Below are 19,119 nucleotides of genomic sequence, written 5' to 3' on the forward strand. Positions count from 1 at the left end.
AGGGGGGGACACAGCCCACTGGATGGGCATCCCCCACTGTGCTGAACCCCCCAGCCCAGCATGATGAGTGGGGAGTGCCCCCAAGCACAGCCCTGCTGGCAGCTGGCAGAGGGGACAGGCTGAAGGGAGAGTTCCTGTGCAAGTGGCACGGCAAGGGCTGGGGCTGCAGGGGGGCTCCCTGTGCTGGGGGGGGGTCTCCCTTCTGGGGCCAGAGCACCCATCCTGCAGCAGGAGCTTGGGGGCACATCAGTGTCCCATGCAGGGCTCAGTACCCTCCAGCCTGTGCTGCAGCCTCACCCTGAGCCTCTGCTGGGAGCTGGAAAGCTGCAGCCCCCCAGCAGAGTGGTTCCCTTCTTGGGCACATGGAGGGACCCCAAGAACCCCAAAGCAAGCAGGAGCTGCAGGGCTGAGCTTCTGCAGGCAGGGCTGCCCCCACTGCCCCCTCCTCAGCACACCCTTGCTGGAAGGGAGCAGCATCTGCTTGTCCCCCCAGTGCCTTGGGGATGCGAGGGAGGCAGTGGCTTGGCCCAGACAGGGTGGCAGCTGCTGCTGGCCCTGAGCCACATGGTAAGGCAGGCTGTCACTCAGCAGGAAGGCATGTGGTTAGCTCAGCCAGGGCTGTAATTAGCCTGATTGGCACTAACTTGTCTCAAAAAGCTGGGGAGGAGGAGGGATGAGCCTCGGATCAGCCATTTTAGATGGAACTTCCGAGGGAGAAATGGAGGCTGGGGCAGGCCAGGCCTGCAGCTGGCACCAGCCCCTCTCTGCTCTGCCCTCTCCCCTCCTGGCAGCCCCCTCACGCCAGACCCACCCCGAAAGGAGCTGGACTGGGTAGAGTGGTGCTCCCTGTGTGAGCCCAGCCCAGCAGAGCATCCCCAGCTCAGGGTGGGATGGAGCTGGAGCCCATCCTGCACCCCAGCAGCCCGGGGAGGTGGCACTGTGCCAGGCACAGCTGGGAGCACTTCCCCTCTGCTCTCTGATAAGTTCTGTGCTGCTCATTCGGCGCTGCCTGCTGAGCACAGGCCAGGCAAGAGGCCCTGCGTGGTCCACTTGGAAGCAGAGATGCTGCTTGGCCTGGCAATCCATCTCCAGAAGAGCTCTTGGAAGCAGAGGCTCTGCTGCCTGCTCCCCCGTGCTGGAGCTGGGCTGCAGCAGATCCCTCTGGAGTGCTTCAGGAGCTGTGCTGCTGTGATGTGATTCCAGCAGAGCTCAGGGTCACTCCGCAGCTGCTGCCTGAGGAGCTGCCCAGCCACGGGGACTGTGCTGGGCAGCCCAGACTGAGTTCCTGCCCTGAGGTGCAGGAGCCAGGAGGGCTCGAGGGGGCTTTGCCCGGGCTGCAGTCTGTGTGCCCGCGGGCACGAGCCATTAGTGATGCTCTCACATGAGGGTGACTCCAGCGGGCAGGAGGTCAGCAGCTCTGGAGCAGGATTGTGCAACCGTGGAGCAGTCTGCTGGGACCTGCACACAGGCACTGGGCAAGGGGCAGGCATCGGCCAGCGGTGCCTGCCAGGGTTGTGCAACGCCAAACCTCTTGGGCAAGGCACCAGCAGCGACAGGAAATGGGGAGTGGGGCTCTGCCCTCACCCCTTCTGGCCCTGCCCTGCCAGCTGACCCTGCTGGTCCACGGCTGGCAGCCCCAGCCCCTGCTCCACCCCACAGTTAACCTCTGTTTGCTTATTAGGGGAGCTACAAGCTGAGCAAACACTGCCACTTGCTCCGATAAAGGCAAGGTAGGGGCACGAATCGTGCCCAGGAGGTGTGCCCAGCCCGGGCAGGCTGCTGCCGCGGGTCTGGGTCGTGCCGGGTCCGGGCTCCCGAGGGCCATCTGCCAAGGACCAGGAGTCCCTCCCCGCCCCGAACGCCCTCCTGGCTTCCTGTGCCACTGCCTGGCTGTCCCCAGCCCTGCTGCTCTCCAGACGCCCACAGCGTTTGTCCCCGGCTCGGGCTGCTGTCGCTCTCGGCAGCTGCTAATTGTTCTCTGCTCTGTGCTATATTTAATTCCTCACTATTATTTTTTCCCCTTTTAATCATAAAAAGCCTAAATTTCCCTCGGGGAAGGTTATTGGCTCAAGTGTGGAAATCTACCTGCGGCTGGCAGGGCACTGCTGTATTTTTAACCCAAGTACAAAGTGTCTTCCACCGAGCGCCGCTTAGCCCTGCCGGGGAGCAGCCCGGGCGGCAGCAGGGGGCTCCTGCCCCTCCGCTCACCCTGCAGCACGCAGCCAGCTCCAGGCTCGGATGTGTAGGCAGGAGGTGGGCAAGGAGCAGCTGTGGGACCGGAGGAATTGCTCTGCTTCGCCCTTTCTCCTCGGGGCATCCTCCTCTGCCTGCGCAGGGCGAGAGCAGCTGCGGGCACTGGCAGGGCCAGCCCCAGCAGGAGCAGACCAGCGCCAGCATCTTCTCCTTCCCAGGCCACCTTCTGCCACCCCTGCAGGGCAGGAGGCTGATGTGCTCCGAGGTAACCTGGAGCCTCCCTACCTTGGAGGATGTGGGCCAAAGTCATCCAGTCTGAGAGCTATTCTGGGGTCTGTGGCTGCTCCCCGGGGAGCTGCACACAGCCACCGCCGGAGACGGCCGGCGCCAGGCAGCACAGATGGGACAGGCAGGAGGGAGGTGTCCCTCATGGCGGCTGCTTAATGAACTCACCTGGGGGGGTTCAGCCCTGCCCTGCCAGACCTTGGGTTGCCTTTCAAATAGCTCCTGGAGGGGGAGGGTTGGGTTTGCAGCTCAAGCCGAGCAGATCTGGGGGCTCTGTCCCACCACTGCAGGTGCAGGAAGCATCTTCTGCAGCAAAGGGTGAGGAGTTTCCAGTGGTAGCTACTCAGGGCCCTGAAACCCTCACCCGGGAGCAGGAACGAGGCTGAACCAAACCCTTTCATTCCCTTCCCTTTCCTTTGATGGCTGTAGCCTAGAGTCAGCCTGGCCCAAGTGCTGCTCTCCGCGGGGCAGTCAGGGTGGGAGGATGGCAGCAATGTGAAAGGGACCACAGAGAGCCTGGGCAGCCTCTGCACTGTGCCTGCAGGGAGCAGCGGGGTCAGGGCACACCCAGGGCCAGCAGGACAAGGGGGCACACTGGCCTGCTGGCAGAAGAATCCCCCCCTTATGCAGGGCTGCCAGCAGAGCCTCCCTGCTCCCCACTCTGCACAAGGGGCCGAGTGTCTCTCCTCCTCCCCTCAAACAAAGGAGGCCACAGTTGTTTTCCACATCCTCCTTCCAAGTGGCTTCACCCTTCAGTTCCCAGCCTTGACTTGGGATGCCCGAGGAGAGCCATGAAAAAGGCAGATGGGGACCTGGCAGGGCACTGGGGCACCACATGAGTGCCCCTGACTCCCCTGGCTCCCCAGCCAGAGCCCCTGCTCACCATCCTCTCCATCAGTGATGTGTTTGCTCCCAAAGCAGGACAAACTCAAGCTCCAGCTGAGCTCCTGCCCGGCCCTAGAGGGGCTACAATCCTGTCTGAACCTCGTTGGCACGGTTGGGAAGCCAACAGCACCCACGTGAGGCAGTGGTGGCTGCCAAGGCTGCAGGTAACCTGGAGCTCTGGCCAAAGAAGCATCCTGTGCACGGGGCCGGGGGGAGGCAAGGAGAGGGAGGTGGCCCTGAGAGTTTGATCAGCTGCCTGCGAAGGAGCAATTTCAGCATGTGAAAGGAATGTGGCTGCAGCCCTGCCAGAGCCGGGGGCTGTGCCTGAGGGCTGGGGATGGCTGCTGCGGGCCTGACTCACCGGCGCAGCTCCGCAGCTTCCTCTCCCGAGCCGCAGCTCCCAGCCTGTATCCCCCGCGTGGCTCCAGCGCGGGCAAGGAAGGAAATGATCCTTAACTCCTCGGGGCCGGGGGGCGCCAGCGCCGGCACAGCCAGGTGCTCAGCGAACCCTAGGTGCCCTTGAACATCCCCGGGGCTCCCCACTCCGCCCAGGGCTGTGCTGGGGTCTGAGCCTGGAAGGTGATGAAGAGCTCAGAGACCTCGTGCAGAGTGGGGACGCTCAGGGTGGGCAGGGAGGTGGCTCTGAGCTGTGCTGAGGGCAGCTGAGCCGCAGCAGGGATGGGTTTTTGCCTCCCGCCTGTTGCTGCTGCAAGGCCTGGCTGGGACGTGCTGAGCATCCCTGCCCAGCACTGGGCACATCTCTTCTGTGCCAGCTGCTTGCCCAAGGAGCCGCTGATCTCCCAGGGCTGGAGGCTGGGAAGGGTTTCATCTGCCCCAGCTCCATCCAGGCAGCATTTGGGCATGCAGCAGTCACCAGGGTGCAGGGGAGGTGCACCCCAAAACCTCCTGGGCTGGGACGTTCAGCCCCGAGCTGCCTCCTGCCCGGGGTGGAAAGGGTTCTGCAGAGGCTTCACCTTGCTGCTCCCTGTCCCCCGGGGGGCAGGAAGGAGGTCAAGTGCCTGCTTGGGCAGACTGAGAGGATCCTCTGAGCTTCCAGGTGACTTCAATTGCTCAGCACTCTGCAAGCACAACTCGGCCCTGGGGCCCGGGTGTGGGCAGCAGAGTTTGGGCCTGACTGGCAGAGAGGGAGTCTGGCTCAGCGAGGCTGGCAGGACTGGTGTGGGCACTTGGCTGGGCATGGCATGGTGCTGCTCAGCCACTTGTGCCTTGGCGTGGGGCTTGGATTCCCTGGGGGCTCTCTCTGAGCTCCTGTTGTGAACTCTTCCTTTGCTTTTAGCAGCAGCAAGGTTGCTTTTCTCCCCATGATGATCTTCTCTTTTCCCCCCTCTGTTGCCCTGAGATGAAGGCTTCTAAATTTGTCCTGTACCAAAATGCAGCTGATCCTGATGGACCTGAATTCACAGCTCCCTCGGAGGAATTGCACTAATTTTTCCCCCCCCTCTGCCCTGCCAGGGGACCTGCTCATTTCCTCGGGTGAAAAAATACAAGCCACTATTTAGGGCAAGGTTTATTCTCCTGCAGCCTGGCAGTTTGTTTGTGGGAAAGGAGGGCAGGAGGCAGATCAATGAGCAAAGCACCAACCTGACTCTTTTTTTCTCCTCTCTTCCTCTTCTTTTTTTTTTCCCTTTCCCCTCCTGATATTGTTTTTACAGCAGGCAGGTTTTAATTAAAGCAGGGAACTAGGACACTTGTGCTGTCCAGAAGATGCTGCAGGATGTGGTCCTTTGCCACCAGTGTCACAGTGGGAGCCTGCAGCTGCTCCCCAGCCCTGTGCTGTAGGCTTCCTCAGGGGCTGCAGGGACCAGGCTGGGAGAACTTCTTTGTGCTCCCAGCTGCTGGGGAGACTCCTTCATGCCCCCAGCTCCTGGTGGGCTTTGGAGAAGTGGAGGGACTGCTTCATGCCCCCAGGTCCTGGTGGTGGTGGGTAGGTTGGGTACAGCAGTGCTGGGTGGACCCTGAGCAGGGCTGGGGCCAGCAGCTGGAGTGTCCCCATGGCTTATGGTCTGAGCGGGTGCGAGGGCAGGAGGAGGCCAGAGAGGTGGAGCAGGGCTGAGCCAGACCAGCGTGGGAGTGGCAGGCTGGCAGCAGGCAGCTGGGCTTCAGGAAGCCACAAGTGCTAGCCTGGGGCAGAGCAATCCGGAGAGAGCTGCTGTGCCCTCACCTGGGGCTTCCCCTGCGAGGGGTGGTGCAGGATTCCCTGGCCTGCCCCGGCTCGGGGGGAAGCTCTGGCCAGGGGTGACCCTGGGGGTGCAGAATCAGGCCAGGGATGGTGGCTCCTGGGGTCTGCAAAGTGAGGAGGGGGCTGAAGCAAACGGCAAGAGCAGAGCTTGAATGCCCTGAGACCCCCACGGCTCCCAAGGGCACCCTGAGTCCCCCACTGCTCCCAAGGGCACCCCACGATGTCCATCACTCCTCGGAAAGCCTCCAGTGCTATTCCAAGTGGTTGAGCTCTGGCTGAGGAGAAGCAAGTTGTGGAGACCCCGATGGGGACAGCTGGGGGTCCCTGCCCTGGGGAGGGTGTCCCTGCCCTTGGGGGTCTCTGTCCTGGGTCACACGGACCAAGCATCCCAGGCTTGCCGGGCGGGGGGGTGTGAAGCGGTGGGACCCAGGAGCGTGGCAGAAGCTCTCCCCAGGGTGTTGGTCCGGGGGAGGGCACTGGGGGTGAGGAGGGTGCACAGCCCCCCCCAGCCCGCAGCAGCAGGCAGGGGGCAGAGGGTGGGGCTTCTTTTGGGGCATCCTTTTCCCCTCCCCAGGCGGCTCCGGTTCTCCTCCCAGGCCAGAACTATTTGCATGCATTTTCGAGCAGGGACTTCCTGATCGCTCTCCATTGGCTGCAGGTAGCAAAGCAGAGACAGAGCCGCGGACAGCCGGACAGAGCCCATGCAGCCCTCTAACTGAGCTTCATCCCCACCCCTCCCCTCCTCCTCCTCCTCCTTGTCCTCCTCCACCTCTTCCTCCTCCTCCTCCCCCTGCTCGCTCCCCTGGCTCCCTCCGCGCACACCGCATGTAGAAGTTGCGCTCGGGGCTCTCCCGTCCGCTCCCCTTCGCTGCTCGCAGGGAACCGGCAAGACCCAAACTGGGCTACCTCCCCCCCGCACCCCCGCAGCAAGGGTCCCCCCAGTCCAAGCCCCGCTCGGCCCCAAGCCCCCCTCGCCCCATGGTGGATTTGGGCACGGGAAGGTGACTCGAGGAAGCGGCGCCGGGCAGAGGGCAACCATGAATGAGATGTCAAGTTTCCTGCACGTCGGGGACATCGTCTCCCTGTACGCCGAGGGCTCCGTCAATGGCTTCATCAGCACCCTGGGGTGAGTGAGGGGCTCCTGGAGCTGCCCCCCAGCGAGCCCGGCCCCGGGAGCAGCCGCTCACGGCGGTGGGACAGGACGAGGTGGGAAGGGAAAGTGGTGCTGAGGTCTAACTCGGTGGGAAAAGGGTCTGGGGAGGTCTGGGTGCTGCAGCAAGGGTGGGCACAGGTGCTGGGGAGGGCAGGCTGGGTGCCTCCGGGCTCTCCTGGCTGCTGGGGGCAGGATGTGACCCTGTAGCCCACCCCTCTCCAGCAGCCCTGGCCGTGTGTGTGTCCCTTCAGGGGCTGGGGCAGATCAAAGGGGCTGGGGGAAGGGGTGGGGGTATGGCTGAGCAGGATGGCTTGGGCAGCCAGGACCCTTCCTGGCACACGTGGGTGACAAAAGTGCTTCCAGTGCTGCCCAGTGTGGCCCCTGGCACAGGCAGTGGTGGCTCTCGCTGTGCCCCCTCGGGCACGTTTGGTGATCAGTGGAAGTCGCTTCAGGGTCACCAACCTGCAGGTGCCCATGGCCACAGAGTGCTGCTGGGACAAGCAGGGCACTGCCGGGTCCGGGCTGAGCCAGCTCCTTGCAGCCTCCTGGCCACGGCACTGTGGGCAAGGGGCGCTCAGCCTGACCTGGGGAGATGAGTGGAGATCTTGGGGGTCCTGTTCCTTGTCCCTGCTGTTTCCGTGCAAGCCACCAGGCAGCTGCTGGGCAAAGCCAGGCCCAGACCCTGAGCCATCTCCTTCTCCATCCACTGCCTCATTGTTCCCACCAGGACGGTTTGCCAGGTGGCACAGACAGCAGCTGTGTCCCCACCATGCTGAGGGCTCTGGCAGATGCCCTGGGGCACAGGCAGGGTGGTTTTGGTTGCCCCAGAGCAGGTGGCTGTGGGTCCGTGGCTGCCTGCCTGCCCCATGCAGCGTGTAGGAGAGGCAGGAATGCTGACTTGGATGGCATTCCTGGGGCAGGAGCTGCCTGGCTCTGCAATCTGTGCTGAATGCACTTGCTCCCACATGCCTGCCTGCAGCCAGAGCCCTGCCTGCCATCGCCCACATGCCTCTGTGCCCCACCGCGGCTGCAAGCAGCCTCCTGCCCACCCCAGCCCCCTCCAGTTGGCTGCAGGGCCTGGGCATGGTGTCCCCATGCTTGAGACTAGATGGTGGCATGGAGAAGGTCCTGCACGTGCAGGGTGCAGCCTGTCTGTGCCCAACCCTGGGTGGGAGGACATCTTCATCGTCCTGCTTGGAGAGGTCCTCTGTAGCTTACCTCTTCTGCCCCCAGTGCTCAGCACCCTTCCAGCCTGCCTGTGAAAGTGGGTCTGGAGGAGGAGCTGCTGGGAGCCAGCCCTGGTTACCAGCCCAGCAGCAGGTCTCAGTGCTGCTCTCGGAGCTGGTTTGGCCCTGGAGATCCAAATCCCTTTGCAGCTCTGGGCCTCAGGTGCTCCTTTTCGCTGGGTGCTTCTCCAGACTCACAAGCATCTGAGCAGCCTCTTTCAGCTGCTTGGAGACCCTTTCCTGCCAGCCCCCCGCAGCACTCCTGCTGCAGCCCCCGGGTGCTGAGCTTCTGCTCTCTCTCAGTTGTTTCCCACCCTCTGGAATTGTTTTCCCTGTGCCCGGCGACCTGGAGACCCAACCACGCCTTAAATCACTCCCGCGATAAGGGGCTGGGTGACTCACCGAGAGTGCTTCTCCCGAGCCCTCCTGCCACAGCTTAGGACCTCATTTAGCTCATTTGCAAGGCAAACAGCTCTGCCAGCCCCGCGCTGGGTGCCCAGGCTGAGCACCCTGCCCAGAGCCCTCCCTCCACCCCTGCCGGCGGAGGGACTGGTTTGGGCTCCGTGGCAGTGCTGAGGCTCTGCAGTGGGACCTGCTGCTCAGAGGAACAGAACCACTGAGGTTGGAAAAGACCTCTAAGATCACCCAATCCAACCATCAACCCAGCACCTCCTGCCCACTAAAACATGTCCCCAGGTGCCATGGCCACAGATTTCTTGAGCACCTCCAACAAGGGCAGAGAGCCTGAAGGAGGAGGAGGGCTTCAGGCTGAGGATGCTGCCTCCTGCCCCTGCAGCTTAAAGCTGTCAAGCTCAGAGCTTTGGTGCTGCCTGGCCAAGGAGTGGTGGTACAGGGAGCCTGCCTGAGGCCCTGCCCTGCTCTGTGGGGAGACAGGCTGGGAAGGGTCTCATGGGGACTGAGCCAGCACACAGGGGGCTGGGTGCCAAGGTCTGTGCCTTTGCCAGGCTCTTAACAGCTCCACCACGACAGCAAAAGCTTCCCCTTGAGCTCCCAGTGCATGGGGGCTGGCCCAGCAGAGCCCTGGACCTCCCTCCCCAGGCAGGTGCCCCATGGGCAGGGAATGCCTTGGAAAGCAGCGAGGAGGCAGAGCAGGACCCTCTGTGAGCACCGAGCCTGACTGTGCTGGGGGGAGGTTTTGAAGTGTTTCCTCCTTTGGCACAGGGAACGTGCTGAGGATGATGAAGGGGGGTGGTGATGCAGATGGGGGGAGCCCTACAGCCTCTGCCTGAGCCTCCTTTGCTCCCAGTGCCCCCAGATGGCTCTGTCAAAGGCCCCCAGGCACAAACCCTCGTCCCCCACACAGCCTCCCTGCAGTGGGCGTTTGCTCTGCAGGACAAACATCCCCTGCAGGGTGGGGACTGCTGCTGCCTGCTCCAGCGCTGGGCTCAGTGGGGGACACGGAGCCAAAATACCCAACCTAGCAAACAGCTGGAAAGGAGAAGGTGACTTAAGAATCCCCGTGGGAAGGCAGGGCCAAAACTGGCTGCTGGAAAGCAGCAGCGACCCAGGCTGCTGGGGTAGCTGGGCTGAGGGCAGCCAGGCTGCTGGGCACAGCCCTTGGGGGGCTCAGCATCCTGGGAGCAACACGGGGGGAGATAGGGGTCACAGAAGCACAGAACTGCCTGGGTTGGAAGAGCTCTCTGAGGTCATCCAGTCCAACCACCAGCCCAGCACCACTATGGCCACCAAACCCTGCCCCCAGGTGCCATAGCCACAGGTTTCTTGAACACCTCCAGGGATGGGGACTCCACCACCTCCCTGGGCAGCCTGCTCCAGTGCCTGACCCCTCTGTGAGTCCTGGGGGACACCACTGTCACGAGTGTCCCCATCAAGCCAGCAGCAAGTGGCTGGAGCCAGAGAGGAGCAGAAATGCAGTGCAGGTGCCTGTGTGACCCCAGCCCTGCCATCTCTGCAGGGGGCTCCTAGGACCCTCTGGGGACTCAGAGAGTGGCACTCTGGGCTTGCAGAGGGGAAGGGCTGGTGGCTGGGAGCAGTTGGCTGTTGAAGGTGGAGTAGGAGCCCGGGGGGTGCAGCCGTGGTTGCAGGAGGACCTGCAGGGTGCAGCAGCTCGGGGCAGCGCAGCTGGTTAAAGGCTGACTGCAGCCCTCCGGGTCAGGATGAACTCAGCTCTGCAGGCAGCAGTGCAGGAGGCTGAGAGCAGCACCACGGCAGAGGGGCAGGAGCTGCATCTTTGGTGGCTGCTCCCTCACTTGGGAGGGGCTGTTCCTATCCATGGGCTCAGTGCCCATCCTGCACCCCGGGCCAGAGGGGCCGGCCCAGCCCCATGCCCAGCAGCCAGCGCTCCTGCTGCTGCTGATCCTCCTCCTCTTCCTCACCTCCAGGTCAGGTTGATGGCTTTGTAATGGGATTGTTCTGCTGGGCTGGGGCTCCCCATCTGCCAGAGGCCTCCTTCCCCAAGCACCCCTAGACAGCTCCCCTCGGCATTGGGTGCACCACAACCGAGGAAGGCTCCCTCCTCTTCCTCAGCCCAGGTTCGTGTTGTAGGAAGGCTTCCTCCACGTCAGCCCCAGCTGGCTGCCAGCCCCGGGGAAGCTCAGGGTGTCCAAGGGCCGTGGATTGCAGCTCTGGCCGAGCTACTCTTCCTCCTGACCTGCAGGGCAGGCTCTGCCTCGCTCGAGGCCAAGTGTGCTGGCCCCGGGCCAGGGAATCACTTTGTGCTCCGGCTTTTAAAGCAGGCAGAAAGCCCCTCTGGAACCAGCCCGATGGCTTGCAGGGCTTAAAGCTAACCAGATGCTCAGCCCTGCTCTGCTGGCCGTGGGCAGCAGGCTCAGCCGCGCACAGGATCCAGCCCCTCCTGCTCCCCGCGGCTGTTTCGAAAAGGCAAAGCCCGAGGAGTTGTCACCCCCCAGGTGCTCAGGTGCCACCAACCTGCTTTGTTATTAACACCTGAGCAATGCAGTCACCCTCCGCATGCCCGCAGCGCGCCGTGCCCACGGCTGCCTGCTGCTCTAATAGCAGAGGGAGCTTCCATCTGCCCCCTCCTGCCGAGGCAGCGCTGCTGATCGGTGGCAGCGCCTCCGGCCCCAGCAGTCCCCAGGTGATTCGTGTCCGCCCTGTCAGGATCCTTTCCTCTTTCGCTGAGGAATGCTGCTCCAGAGTATCAGTTTGATGGGAATAACGCTCTGCATTCCTGCAGAGTGTGTAATCCCAGGATTAAGGGTGCTGGATCTGCCTTGAGATCATTAACTAATTAACGCTTGCAGCCCGGCAGGTCAGTGTCTCGACCGCTGCCTGCTGGAGCGGCACCGCCGGGGCAGCTGCGGGGGGGGAGGCTGTGTGCTGATTACTTCAGCACTGAAAATAGGCCACATGGCTGAGGGTCTTCCTCAGAGACCCCTCCCCATGACAGTGGAGGATTTGAGTGGCTGTGAAGGGCAGGCACTGACGTGTGCCAAGGGCCAGAGCAGCGCTCTGTGAGCCTGACCCATGGGGCGCTCGGGGCTCAGCCCTCGGTGGTCTTCACTCCAGGTGCATCTGAAGTGCTTGCTCCTCCCTGTGCCCCACCAAAACAACACTGGCAGGAACCAAAACCACCTCCGTGTGGCACTGGGGCTGGCCTCAGCCTTCGCACGTCTCCTGCAGGGTGGGATGTGTTGTACAGCCTCTGCGGGGGGCTGCCTCTGCTCTGCTTTGTTGTGTCTTTCCCTGCCCTCCCGAGGCTCTGCGGGCGTCTGGGAGTGCCCCCAACTCCTCCCCTGCTGTGATGGTCGTTGTGCTGGGGCAGTTCCCCCCAACTCCCCGTGCTGCTGCCCATGAGTGTGCAGTGCAGAGCTCATCCTGGGCTTGCGGAGTCCTCCTGGGCTTTGGTTTTGTTTACAGCTTGCTAAGTCTCCGCTAATTGCTTTGCAGCTTCTGCTGCCACCAGAAGCATTCGAGAAGTTGCTTTCCTGTCTGCGCTGGACTCCTGGGGAGCTGGGGGTGGGGACGGGCGCTGGGCGCTCAGAGCAGCCCACACCTCGCTGCCAAGGACGGAGCAGTGCCGGGGTCCGCGGGGTCCCAATCCATCAGCACCGAGGCCAAATTCCTGCCTGCCGAGCCTTGAGAGGAATTTTCCCCTCCTCCGGAGCGCGGCTGGGCTGCAGGCAGGCGCTGGCTCCGCCGGGAATGCTGCTCCCTTGGCAGCCCTCTGCAGCGCAGCCTGCTCGGCTCCGGCCCCGCTCCGGCCGCGGGGGCTGCGGTGGGGGCCGAGAGCCAGAGGGGACAGCAGGAGCTCTGCTCGGCCCTTTGCTGCCTCCGCGGCCACGCTCGGGCAGCCACAGAAAGGCCTCAAAGGTCATCGAGTCCAAGCATCCCCAGGCTACCAGGGCAGGAGTGCCTGGGAGCTGCCCACCACGACCCACAGAGTCACAGCTGGCATCGGCTTGGGAGGGACCCCCAGAAGTCAGCAGGGACACTTCCAGCTAGAGGTGCTGGATGCTCCCTGCTGGGGCAGCATCCTGGGGGGCATTCCTGCATCCTTGAATTCGGTGTCCTTGGATACAGGACTCAGCTTTGGGCTCCTCACTGCACGAAGGAGACTGAGATGAGCAGGTCTAGAAAAGAGCAACGAGAGTGGGAAAGGGTCTAGAAAGCAGGGCTGGGGAGGAGCAGCTGAGGGAGCTGAGGGGGGGGGTCAGCCTGGAGAAGAGGAGGCTGAGAGGAGACCTCATTGCTCTCTGCTGCATCCTGAGAAGAAGCTGCAGCCAGCTGGGGTTGGGCTCTGCTCCCTAGTCTCAGGGGATAGAAGGAGAGAAAATGGCCTGAAATTGTGCCAGGGGAGGGTTAGGTTGGAGAGGAGGAAAATTTTCTTTGCTGCCAGAGTGGTCAGGGACTGGCAGAGGCTGCCCAGGGAGGTGGTGGAGTGCCCATGCCTGGAGGTGTTCAAGAAACGTGTGGCTGTGGCACCTGGGGCCAGGGTTTGGTGGGCATGGTGGTGCTGGGTTGATGTTGGACTGGCTGGTCCTGGAGGGCTTTGCCGACCTAAACCCTTCTCTGTCTCTCCCCACTCGCTCCCCAGTTGCCTGAGCCCAGGCTCTGCAGGCGGGGACACGCTTGGCACTTCCTTGCCCCAGGCACCAACCTGGTTTCAATCCCTGCCTTGCTTCCCAGGGGCTGGCAGAAAGTGGGCGAGCGGGTACAGCCTGTCCTGCTGGAGCACCCAGTTCCCTGGAAAGCCTTCTGGGCTGGGCATGAGCTCCAGGTGGCCCCTGGCACCGTGACCCCCCCCAGGCCATGGTTGCCCCTCTGCAGAGCCTTGTGCCATACTGGGTTTGGTGCCCTGGGAAGGCAGCTTCTCATCTGTGCCTGGGCTGGGCCTTGGCATCCCAGGCCAAGCCTGCAGGATTTTGCTCAGTGCTGGGAAAACAAAGAGGTGGGCAGGGAGGAGCTGCCTCTGCTGGGCACAGCCAGCACCTCTGATCAGATAATAGTTAATAACGGGTTGGGGGGGGCTGCCACCCCCACCTGCACCAGCTACACCCTCCGTGTCCTGCTGGGGTGAGCTCCAGCCAGAGGAGGAGAACCACTGAGTGAGCCACAGAGCCATGGAGCTGTTGAGGCTGGGAGTGACCTCGGAGGTCATCCAGTCCAGCTGCTCCCCTGCAGCTCACAACCCACCCCTGCTGCTCAGCCACTGCCACCAGACCATGGCCCTCAGCACCACGGCCCTCAGCACCACATCCCTCTGGCTTTTGAACCCCTCCACCACCTCCCTGGTCAGCCTGGGACAGTGCCTGAGAACCCTTGCTGGGAAGAAAACTTTCCTGATGCCCAATCTGAACTTGAGGCTGTCCCCTCTGGTGCTGTTGCCTGTGGCACGTGAGGGGTTGGACTCCTCGTGTTTTGGCCAGATGAACAATAAAATAGCACCACAGGCAGGGCTGGAAGTGGGGAGGGTCCAGCTGAGCCAGGAGCTGGGCAAAGCAGGATTGGCTCCAGCAGGACCCAGGCGTCAGAACCTCCCTCATGGATCACTGAGCAAAGAGCCCAGCATCGCGGCTGGCAGCAGGCACGGTGGGGGCGTGGTGCTGCTTTGTGCCAGTCACTCTTTGCCCCAGGGGACTCAACAAGTAGTGGCCAAGGGGTGCTTAGAGCCATGAGCAGCTGCTTGCTGCAGGAGCTGAGTGCTGTGCTCAGCGCTGACAGCAGCTGGGTGGGAAGCAGGAGGTGCAGTTTCTGCTGCTGCGGGGCAGGTGACAGCAGTGCAGCTGTGCTTTGTGCTGAGGCTGTTCTGCTCCGCTGGGCTCTGCTGTCACCTCCTGGTGCCTGACAGCTGCTGCTGTGTTCTGTGCCCCTGCAGGCTGGTGGATGACCGCTGTGTGGTGGAGCCTGCTGCTGGGGACCTGGACAATCCACCCAAGAAGTTTCGAGGTGAGGCTGGAGCCAAGCTGGGGCAAACTCATCACTGCCCTGAGAGCAATGCTGCCCCTGAGCCTCTGTGCCATGGATGAGGGCACAGTCAGCCCAGCGAGGGCACGGTCAGCCCAGCTAGCCTGGGCCCGGGGGTGCTGCCTGCCCTTAGCAGAGGATCCCGGAGGCTCCTGGACAGGCTCCTTTGCAAGGTTCTGTGGCTTGCCCAAGCCACTCTCCTCTCCCTCCGCCTCCAGGGGCATTCACTGGAGCCACCTGCGCGGTGGGACGGTCCTCGGGATCCCTTAGTCCAGCTCGCAAAGGTGGGGTCGGACCATCCCAAAACACATCCCTAGGGATGCTGGCAGCTGACGTCATCCCGCCGGGAGGCAGGGGCAGGAGGGGAGGGGCAGAGGGCAGTGCAGCAGGCAGTGATTGAGGGTGAGGCTGTGCGCACTCAGCACGAACTACATCTGCTCCGCTTGGCTGCGCCTCGGAGGGAGCTGGGATTAAGCTGCCGTTTGGGAGGCAGGAAGGGCTTAGGCAGAGACGGCAAAGCCTGATCTGTGCTGGGCTCCTGCCTGCTCGCTCGGGGCCGTGCTCAGTGCTTCCCCTTCGGCTGTGGGGCAGGAGCAGGCAGGACAAGGCATGAGTCAGTGGAAGCTTGCGTGGCTCCTGGCCGGCGTGGAGGAGCCAGGACAGGCCATTTGGAGAAGCAGGGCATGAGTCCCACTCCAGCCTCCCCTCAAGGAGCTGTGGAGAGCAATGAGGTCTCCTCAGCCTCCTTTTCTCCAGGCTGAGCTCTCTCAGCTGCTCCTCCCCAGCCCTCTTCTCTCCGTAGCTCTGCTGAGGTTTTTAACCCACTCCCGAGCTTCCACTTTCTCCCAGGTCCTTCTGTAGCCTAATTAGCAATGTAATTAAGACCATTTAAGGTGCTGCAGGTGGCCTGAGCATGCGGGTAGCCCGTGCCGGGCCCGGGGCTGGCGCTGCCTGCGCTGGGACTGGCGCTGCCTGCGCTGGGACTGGGGCTGCCTGCGCTGGGACTGGCGCTGCCTGCGCTGGGACTGGGGCTGCCTGCGCTGGGGCTGGGGCTGCCTGCGCTGGGACTGGCGTTGCCTGCGCTGGGACTGGCGCTGCCTGCGCTGGGGCTGGGGCTGCCTGCGCTGGGGCTGGGGCTGCCTGCGCTGGGGCTGGCGTTGCCTGCGCTGGGGCTGCGCCGTTAGCAAACAGCCATAAAGCGAAAGGTGAAACCTGGCCGGGGGCCAGCAGCCAGGGCTGGTGAGAACCAGGCGCTGTGCTTGTTTGTTCGGCACTCCCAGGTAAATAAACACCTGTGTGCCAGGGCCTGGGCGCGGGGCCAGAGATGGAAGTGATTGCTGCCGGTGGCTGAAGGCTCTGGGCTGCTGCTTCGGGTGCCAGGGGCGAGCCAGGATGTGGAGCCCCTCCTGGCCTCGCCCTGTCTGGCTTCCAGCCCCGAGAGCGTGTCTGGGAGAGGGGCTGGTGGGGATGGGGTGAGGGGCAAGGGCTGGAACTGGAGCAGGGCAGGTTTAGGTTGGACATCAGAAGGGAAGTTCTGCAGAATGAAGGTGGAGAGAGACTGGCACAGGCTGCCCAGGGAGGTGGTGGAGGTCACATCCCTGGGGACCTTCAAGGTCAGGCTGGATGGGGTCCTGAGCAGCTTGTTCTAGCTGAAGGTGTCCCTGCTGAGTGCAGGGGGGGGTGGGCAAGATCACCTCCAAGGCTCTCTTCCAAACCAGTCCATTCCAACCTTTTCCATCCTGGGTGGTAGGTTGGACTGGATGATCTTGGATGTCCCTTCCAACCTGGTTGGTTCCATGATTCTGTTCTCCATTCTACTCCATTTGATCCTATCCTATCTTATTCCCTTCCCTTCTTGTCACCTGCTCAGTGGTGCCCAGGGACAGGCCAAGGGGCAGTAGGCACAAACTGGACCCCAGGAGGAGAAAGTTGTTTGTTGTGAGGGTGCTAGAGCCTGGAGCAGGCTGCCCAGAGAGGCTGTGGAGCCTCCTTGTGTGCAGAGCTTCCACCCCCCCTGGGCACTGTGATCCTGGGTCCCTCTGCTCGAGCAGGGGGGGTGGACTGGGTGGATTGCACAGCTGCCCCCCAGCCCCACCTGCTGACATTCTGGGATTCCCAGTGCCTGGACCTGAGTGTCTGCACTTTCCACCTCCCAGCCACCCAGGCAAGTGGGGACCATCTGCAGAGGATGGACGTGCTGCAAGTGTCTGGGAGCTGGGATGTGGCCCTGGGCCCTTCTGGTCCCCAAAGCTTTTCTTCTAGGACTTGAAATGCAGCAGTTGGCATCCAGCTCACAGGAGCTGGTAGCTTCCAGCAGCAGTGGCTGAGGCTGCTCTGAGGACAGCAGTTTGCTAAGCCAGGGTTCCCCATGGCACAGCCATGGGCTCAGGGTGGCAAGGGAGGTGTGGAGATGTCTGCTGGTGTCCCATCCCCTGCTGGCCTCTGTCCCTCCCAGCAGGCTTCTCTCCTCCTGCAGTGCAGCTGGGCCCCATCAGTGCTTTCTCTCCCCCCTGAAGTCTTCCTTCCCAAATTCCCTGCCGTTTCCAGTGGGAATGCTTCTGATCACGAGGCCAGGGGCTGGAGTCCCTCCTGGACTCATCATTTACCCTGACTTGAAACTTCCACCAGCGAGCACAAGGTGACCTGGTCTCACACCAGCCCCAGCCACGTCTCCTGTGGCCCCCAGCAGCAGGGGTGGCTGTGGGCTGGGAGGACCTTCTGCAGTGCAGCTGGGGCAGGAGCTCTCAGGGCAGCACTCACTTCTGCCCCGTGGTGACGCTGACCCCAGTGGGGACAGGCTGGTGGCTGCTGCAGCCTCAAGCTCTCCCTCCTCTCCTGCAGATTGTCTCTTCAAGGTGTGTCCCATGAACCGCTACTCTGCCCAGAAGCAGTACTGGAAGGCCAAGCAAACCAAGCAGGACAAGGACAAGATTGCAGATGTGGTGCTGCTGCAGAAGCTGCAGGTGAGAGGGACAATCACCCCCTGAGTGGGCAGCCCCCATGGCTTGGCTGGGTGTTGCCATCAAGGCCTTTCACTGTCTCAGTCCTGCTGTGTTTTGCCTGCAGGGAGGATCTGCTCTGGGCTTGGTGTCCTCAGAGCCTCTCTGCTGTCTCCTGTCCCCATTCTCCCTCACCATGGACCATTAGCCACAGCCTCCCTTGCTATAGGAATGGCTCCTGTGGCTGCCACCTCTTAATTAGTCATGCATCTAATGAGGGGGTGAGGTGGGAGCTGTGAGAGCACAGGGAGAGTGCAGCAGTGACCAGGAAACCACAGGTGGCTTTGGTGCTCCCAGAGCAAGGGACATGCCCCAGGGAGGACCTGAAGAGGGGGATCCAGGGGACTAAGCTGGCAGAGGGAGAAAGGGAGGACAGTGATGCTGCTCTTGAGGTGAGAGGTGATGTCTACCTGCCTTGCCACCCTTGCCACCATGCCCAGCCCTTAGTGTCTCAGCCCTTCTGATGCTCCTTGTGCAGAGGAGCCCATGGCAGAGCAGAGCAGGCAGAGGTGTTCTGTGAGCAGAGCTTGGAGCACCCAGGGGTGCCTGGCATGGAGAAGGGAGCTGCTGTGGCCAGGCCTTGCTCCAAAGGGCTGTGGAAGAGAAAGGCTCCTGCTGCCTTCCCGAGGGTTGGAAAAGGCCCACGTTAAACATTGCATAATGGGCTCAGACAGCTGGCAGGGCCCCAGCATGATTCACAAAGCTGAAGCTCAGAAGAGAGTCATTAAGTCATCACAGCAGGCTGCCAGCTCTGCCCCAGCCCCACTGAGTCCCAGTTTTGCCTCTGGGGTGCAAGGTCTGATGCAGTTGCCTGGACAGGGCACCCCAGCTTGGTTCAGAGGTGCTGGGATGGGGCTGGTGCCTGCTGCCCTGTGCGGCCCTCCCTGGCTGTGGCTGTGTGGAGGAGCTGTTCTCTCGCTCTGGTTGGGCTGGGACTCGCAGTGCCGACAGCTGTGCTGGCCAGGACTGGCCAGGGAGGCTCATTGCTGGGCCTGATTGATTGCCCTCGGTGCAGAGCTGTCTTACAGGGATTCTGTCACTTCCTCGCTGCCTTCCGCTGCTCCTGGCGCTGCCCTCCTGGCAAATGCTGCTTCACGTCCAGAGCCGAGGGCTGGGGAGCCTGGGCAGGGAGGGAGCCCTCTGCCAGCCACTGCCCCTGCTGCCACCAAGCTGCTTCAGACCCTGCAGGGTGCAGTGCCAGGCTGTGATCTGTCAGCACTTCCCACAGGCTGGACACATCTCTATCCCACACTGATGGCTTCCTGAAGCAGGAGTAGCCCAGGGCTCGAGTGGAGGAGCCCTGCCCAGCCACTCCTGGTGGCCACAGTGCCCACCCCTGATGCCATGGTGCCCTTGGTGCCTTTCTGAGCTTGTGCTCCTGTGAAGTGGGTTTAGGCCTCTGTGTTTTCTCAGCTGCTTGCTGTAGGTGCAGCCAGAGGTAGTGCAGCCAGGCCAGGAGGCTTCGGTGCCCTTCCTCCTGCTCTGCTGGTGTCTCACATCCTCTCCCCACCCTGCCCACCCCTGTCTGCATCCCTGACACTCACCCTGCTGTGGCCTGGGGACAGATCCTGTCCCACCCGTGGCACAGGCTGGGAACCTCAGCAGCTGTGGGCTTGCCTGCTCAGGGCATCTGTTCCCACCCCCAGCTCCAGCAGCCCTGGGCAAGGGAGGAGCTCAGATCTGGAGGCAGATTTGGGGCACACCACGGTGCTGGAGCTCTCCTGGAGCTGTGTTGCTCCACGGGGTTGTTGTTAACTCCCAGCTCCGCAC

General features: G+C 62.7%; 1 protein-coding gene across 4 annotated transcripts in view; it reads left to right on the forward strand.

Annotated features, from left to right (window-relative positions):
* Positions 1 to 6,197: 6,197 nt before the first annotated feature.
* ITPR3 (inositol 1,4,5-trisphosphate receptor type 3) overlaps positions 6,198 to 19,119 on the forward strand; it is a 42,770-nt gene continuing 29,848 nt past the window's right edge. For 3 of the 4 annotated variants that reach the window (XM_064173832.1, XM_064173833.1, XM_064173834.1), the window contains exons 1-3: positions 6,198 to 6,689; positions 14,262 to 14,332; positions 17,192 to 17,313. In XM_064173832.1, coding sequence (XP_064029902.1) covers positions 6,601 to 6,689; positions 14,262 to 14,332; positions 17,192 to 17,313 — 282 coding nt within the window. In that variant the 5' untranslated portion in view covers positions 6,198 to 6,600. Of the gene's footprint in view, positions 6,690 to 14,261; positions 14,333 to 15,446; positions 15,631 to 17,191; positions 17,314 to 19,119 lie in introns of those variants that run through there. The other variant, XM_064173835.1, reaches the window with a different exon arrangement.

The sequence above is a fragment of the Pogoniulus pusillus genome, chromosome 39 (assembly GCF_015220805.1).
Source record: "Pogoniulus pusillus isolate bPogPus1 chromosome 39, bPogPus1.pri, whole genome shotgun sequence".
NCBI lineage: Eukaryota > Metazoa > Chordata > Aves > Piciformes > Lybiidae > Pogoniulus > Pogoniulus pusillus.